This window comes from Lipotes vexillifer, unplaced genomic scaffold, assembly GCF_000442215.2.
Source record: "Lipotes vexillifer unplaced genomic scaffold, Lipotes_vexillifer_v1.1 scaffold946, whole genome shotgun sequence".
Taxonomy (NCBI): domain Eukaryota; kingdom Metazoa; phylum Chordata; class Mammalia; order Artiodactyla; family Lipotidae; genus Lipotes; species Lipotes vexillifer.
In genome coordinates, this window is record NW_006776646.1 from 565,300 (window position 1) to 571,299 (window position 6,000).

Here is a 6,000-nt window from a genome sequence, read left to right on the forward strand (position 1 = left end):
TCTTCCCAGACCGCGGCACGAACCCGTGTCCCCGGCATCGGCAGGCGGACTCTCAACCACTGCGCCACCAGGGAAGCCCCCATAATTTATTTAATCAATCCCTTATCGTTAGACATTTAAGTTGCTTTTAATTTTTAGTTATATAAGAAATCTTGTGCTGACTAGCTTTAGCTAAAACTATACACCCAACCTTAATTTTTTTTAAGGTAAAAATTCCTGAAGGTGAATTGCTGGATCAAAGGACATGCACATCTCAAAGAATTTTGGTGTCTTGAAGGCCAATATTTTAAAACACGATACTAAGCAGACCCTGCTCAGGTCAATTTGACCTCTGTTCCTATTAGTTCAATTGGCCCTGACTTAATGTTTATGGCTCTTTCCATTAATCCTTGCTCCATCAAACACCACTCTTAACCCAGCTACTGTCTTGACACACACGATCCCCGTACACTCTTCTCCTCCATGGTTTCTGGAGAAAGTTGTCCCTTTGTTTTTTCTTTGGAGCCTGTGACATAGGTCCTTCAGGAGAAGGTACCTGCTCCTATCTCTTCCCTAAACATAGAGCATGTAACACTTTTCTTTCCTTACCATGAGTAATTTCCACAAAATGTTACTTTAAGTTTCCTGCCTGTCTTTTAGGACTTACCTACTATATCCACCCAATAATATACCATGCTCCAATCATTCTGAAGCACTTGCAATTTTCAGTAGATACCATACTTACCATGTCATGCCTTTATGTCTGTATATTTGCCCCTTTTCCTGAAATACTTTCCCCCTTGGCCATCTGACAAACTCCTAGTCATCCTTCAAAACGACCTTCTTTCTGAAGCACTCACTCACTAGACTGTGAGCTACCCAAAGGACAGAAAGAATGAGTTATTGATCTTTATCTTCATTCTTTAATTTCCTCATTGTACCTATTGTTATGGGTATTCATTAAGACATATAATGAAATTTGTAGAATAGCGTCTCTCACTAATAGATGCTCAATAAATGGTAGCTATTGTTATTATTATTATCTTACTACTAGTAAGACTCCCACTATTGTTTCTGCAACCTATTCAGCACAAAGTAGGTGCTCACTAAACATGTGCCAACTAAGTAAATGAAGAGTGGATGAAGAAGGATAAATGTAATAACCAGGGCCAACAGAAAGGTTCTGATCAAGTATGACATCTAGGCACATCCACAACCCAGGAAAAGACCAAGTGAAGATTCTGCTACATTTGTCTCTAGTACTATTGAGAAAGGACCTATCTATCTCCCAGCGGCTGGGAAACAGATCACTGTGAGAAGAGTGCTCACTGTAGCTTTGGTGAAACTACTCATCAACCACAGCCTAATTCTCTCTGCCCAGAATCTATATTGCCAAAAAAATCTAATGATTATTATTCGTTTCCTAGGCAACTTGATACAAGGAAGTTGGAGCTAACAGCTAGCTATCTGATTAGATTTATAGGGGTGGTAACAACTATAAAGGTAAAATTTTATTTTCTTGATTAGAAAATCAGTCTTTGGGAAGTTTGGTTAGTGTCATTAAAATCTCCAGAAAAAGAAATTTAGAAAATACCACTAGCTGAGCTCTATTGCAACTCTAGGACATACATGCTTGCATAAAACTCAGATGCTTGCATAAAACATAAGAGTCAGGGTGAGTAGAAACAATCTCTTCACAGACCACATAATAATTTTGAGAAGCATGAAATGGGATGTGCTTCCATTCTCTTTTCTTCAACCTTTACCTTAAAGACCTAATATGTTTGTTTTTACGTATTAAATGCACACTCTCCTACTATGAGAACAGGAAAATGGATGTTTTCCTGTATGCTGACAACATGGTTCTACCTGCATAAACCAAGAGTAACCTCATGAAATTGTTGTTTTGTCTAGCCATTGTCAGAGAGAGAATGACTGAAGATTAACTACTGCACTTAAAACTCAAATTATTGTTTTTGGCAGGTGTTCTTTATTATTTCTTTTTATTTTCAGCCTAGAAATCATATACCATAATATAAAGTAGTATAGTATAACTTATCTAAGAACACAACACATTGACCAAAAAGCTGCCCTGCTTAAAATTAAGAATTTGATGGATGTTTTGATAACTTACCTTTAGCCAAATTGGGTGACTTGTAACCTTGCTTTAGAAATAATCCAGTCTAGAATTATTGCGTCAAATCCCCATGACATATTTTAGGAATTTGTTCATTCATTTATACACATGCTTAAAGGGTACAAAACTGATTTTGGGAGGAGATTTTTGACCCTCCCTGTAGGTTTTCCCTGGATCAACCTCTAAATGGTGGCTTCAATGATTTCTATACTGGGACATGTGCCAGTTCTGTTCCCAAGATTTCTTAAGAGAATATCAAACTTGCTTCCATCTCAGCTGATGACCTGCCTAAAATAGCAACAGAGGGGGCTTCCCTGGTGGCGCAGTGGTTGAGAATCTGCCTGCCAATGCAGGGGACACAGGTTCAAGCCTTGGTCTGGGAGGATCCCACATTCCGCGGAGCAACTAGCCCCGTGAGCCACAATTACTGAGCCTGCGCGTCTGGAGCCTGTGCTCTGCAACGAGAGGCCGCGATAGTGAGAGGTCGGCGCACCGCGATGAAGAATGGCCCCCCGCTTGCCTCAACTAGAGAAAGCCCTCACACAGAAATGAAGAGCCAACACAGCCATAAATAAATAAATAAATAAAATTAAGAAAAAAAAAATAGCAACAGAGAACTAAACTCCCAGTTGCAGCCAGAAAATAAAAATTAACTCTCTGTTGCTCTTTTTTTCTCTTCCATTTCTACATTTTCTGTCTTTGTTATCAGAGCAAAATAAAACTCATTTTAAGAAAAAGAACCAACTGTATGAAACTTGCTGTTGAATTTATTAATTATAGAGATGCTATGGACTAGAAGATATTGCTTCATACATCACTTGGTATCAGGTATAAGAAGCTGAGGATCTCCTCAAGAACAGATACATTTTTACTCTTATAATCCAATGTGAATATTGTCACTGGTCATCTGTCTGGCCTTGTGTATCATCTGACACACACTCTATCTTAACTAAATCTCTAGGAATTATATGCCACTCGTATTTGTGAACTAATCGTACACCTTGCTCCTTATTTTCTCTTTGTGTTGATTTATTTGGTTGTCCTTTATACTGTTCTGTGTACTTCTTTTTTTTTTTTTTTTTTTTTGCGATATGTGGGCCTCTCACTGTCGTGGCCTTTCCCGTTGCCGGATGCGCAAGCTCAGCGCCCATGGCTCACGGGCCCAGCCGCTCCGCGGCATGTGGGATCCTCCCGGACCGGGGCACGAACCCGTATCCCCTGCATCGGCAGGCGGACTCTCAACCACCGCGCCACCAGGGAGGCCCTGTTCTGTGTACTTCTAATACCACTCTTTCTGAGGGAAGGGTAAGAGAGCAAATAAATACATAGAAAATTATAACAAATCTCTAGAATTTATTACCTTGGGAGAACTAATAAAATCAATCCTGTACTTAGTTTTTTTCCATTTCTCACAGCATCTAGTATTTAGTATATACTGTGGTTTGGGTAAATAAAATATAGCACAGTATAAAAAGGTGTACTTCAGGGCTTCCTTGGTGGTCCAGTGGTTAAGAATCCACCTTCCAATGCAGGGAACGCCGGTTCAATCCCTGGTCAAGGAACTAAGATCCCACGTGCGGTGGGACAGCTAAGCCTGTGCACCACAACTACTGAGCCTGTGCACTCTAGAGCCCTTGCACCACAACTAGAGAGAAGCCCGTGTGCTACAATGAAAGATCTCTCATGCCACAATGAAGATCCCACATGCCACAACTAATACCTGACACGGCCAAATAAATAAATAAACATTAAAAAATAAAAAGGTGTACTTCAGGCAGTAAGCCCTAATTTCATTTTAAAAATTACACTAATTCTAGCTAGAAATTATCCTATCATTCGCAAAAATTATATTTCAACTAGAAATTTTCCTTTCTCCTTTTTTAATTAAAGGGTGCACTGAAAAGTTGTATTAGTCCATTAATTGCTACAAGAAAACAATTTTTCTCTCAGCTACAAAGAAATAACCAAACCAATATCACAAGACTACACTTACACTAAAGGCTTTAGGAAAGTCCTAATAATTTTCATGAAATATGTCAGCAACTCCAAGGTAAGAACATGGACCACACTGCACATTCCTTTAGGGCTGGGTTTTGTCTTTGCTGTAACAGTAAATTTGTTTTACATAATCAATTGGAGGCCTTTTAAAACACAGGCTGAATTCTAACGTGGGGGGTTGGTTTAGCATGGTCTCCAGTTTTCCTCTCTTTTTAGGAGTCTATGATTCCTTTCTAACCCTTCTGCTTTCCAAGATATTTTTCTTTTGTAATGTGATCTGAGTTACAAATAGGAAGATTTTCATTTAGAAGCTTTGTATTTCATCACATTCTTTGTATCTTTCATAATTCGTTGACTGACAACAATAAATGCCCCCATTTTGATAAACGAAACAAAACACACAGAGATAAGAAGATATTGAATAGCTAAATGATGGAGACTTTCAACTTGAATGGTAGATTTGTGTAAATGTTCACATACACACACTCACACACATACTTTGTACCTCCCCTTACCCAGTTACTTTCCATATGTAGTATGGAAAGTACTCTAGCCCCATGTGGGTATCTATTCAATACAGACAGTCCCTCTTATAATAGTGCATGTGCAAAGTACCTAAAAATTCTTGCCCGACAAATGCAATCTTTAGTATCATTATTCATTAATCGCAATTACTTTCATTTACGTAGCTTTTATCAATTTAAAAAGAACTCCTACACAATTTTAATTTAACTATTTATACTATTAAAAAGCCAAAAGCATCAGGAAGTTGTTAGTGAGGCAATGACAGCTAGGAAAACCATGATTTCAGTTTCTAAACAGCTTTCAACTACCAGGGGCTAATAGTAGTAGGTTTAATTATAAGACCTCTGACTCATTTAAAGCTAAAAGTTCTTGGCAGGCGCTGTCTTTGGAATTCACAATTACATGTACTCTGGAAGGAAACCCAGCTAAGCAAATGTAATGTCTTTCTGCTGGCAGATTTGATTCATACAGTAGCCTTTACTTAAACAATTAACAATAGAAAAGCAATACATATAATGCCTTAACTGTTTCTCCTTCAGAGGATCTGTAACTGAGACGAGTGTGTGAGTTTATAGTATATAGGATATGGCTTCCCTTGATGGTTTCTCTTTCTTGGCTTATAAACTCTCTCAGAGCAGTGACCATGTCTTCTTTGCATTCCATGAATGTGTATATTTATTTGAGGCACCCTAGAAAGTTCAACATGAAAGTTCTGATATTACAATCCCCATGGATTCTACTCATAAAATGAATGTTTCCTACTGTGGTGATCGTTTGGTGTCAAACTAGGCACATTCTTGATGACTTTTTGATGTGGCATGTTGTCACTGTCCACACAGCCTCTGCCACCACTATCCATCCCCATCATCCCATCAGTAAAAGGCATTAGAGTCTTGGACTAATTACTGGAAGAGATTCTCAAATCTAGTCCCAGGCTTTCAAGTAAGTAAGATACTGTTTCGTTGTTGTTGTTTTTGTTTTTTTGTTTTTTGTTTTTGCGGTACGCGGGCCTCTCACTGTTGTGGCCTCTCCCGTTGCGGAGCACAGGCTCCGGACACGCAGGCTCAGCGGCCATGGCTCACGGGCCCGGCCGCTTCACGGCATGTGGGATCTTCCTGGACCGGGGCACGAACCCGTGTCCCCTGCATTGGCAGGCGGACTGTCAACCACTGCACCACCAGGGAAGCCCTAAGATACTGTTTTTAATGCAAAATTTGAAAACTGCCAAATTTAAATGAGCGTCTATTATGAATAGAAGGTTATTTGGGAAGTGAATGATATATGTCAGGGAGGGGCCATGATGGTGAGAGGGACAGTGGCAGTATGAAGCTTTGGAACATCTGTTTGCAAACAGTATAGGG

General features: G+C 39.5%; 1 protein-coding gene across 1 annotated transcript in view; it reads right to left on the bottom strand.

The window, feature by feature from the left end:
- TRAT1 (T cell receptor associated transmembrane adaptor 1) overlaps positions 1 to 5,504 on the bottom strand; it is a 37,161-nt gene extending 31,657 nt beyond the window's left edge. Inside the window, exon 1 of the mRNA XM_007450545.1 lies at positions 5,402 to 5,504. Coding sequence (XP_007450607.1) covers positions 5,402 to 5,504 — 103 coding nt within the window. The remainder of the gene's footprint in view (positions 1 to 5,401) is intronic.
- Between the last annotated feature and the right edge of the window lie 496 nt (positions 5,505 to 6,000).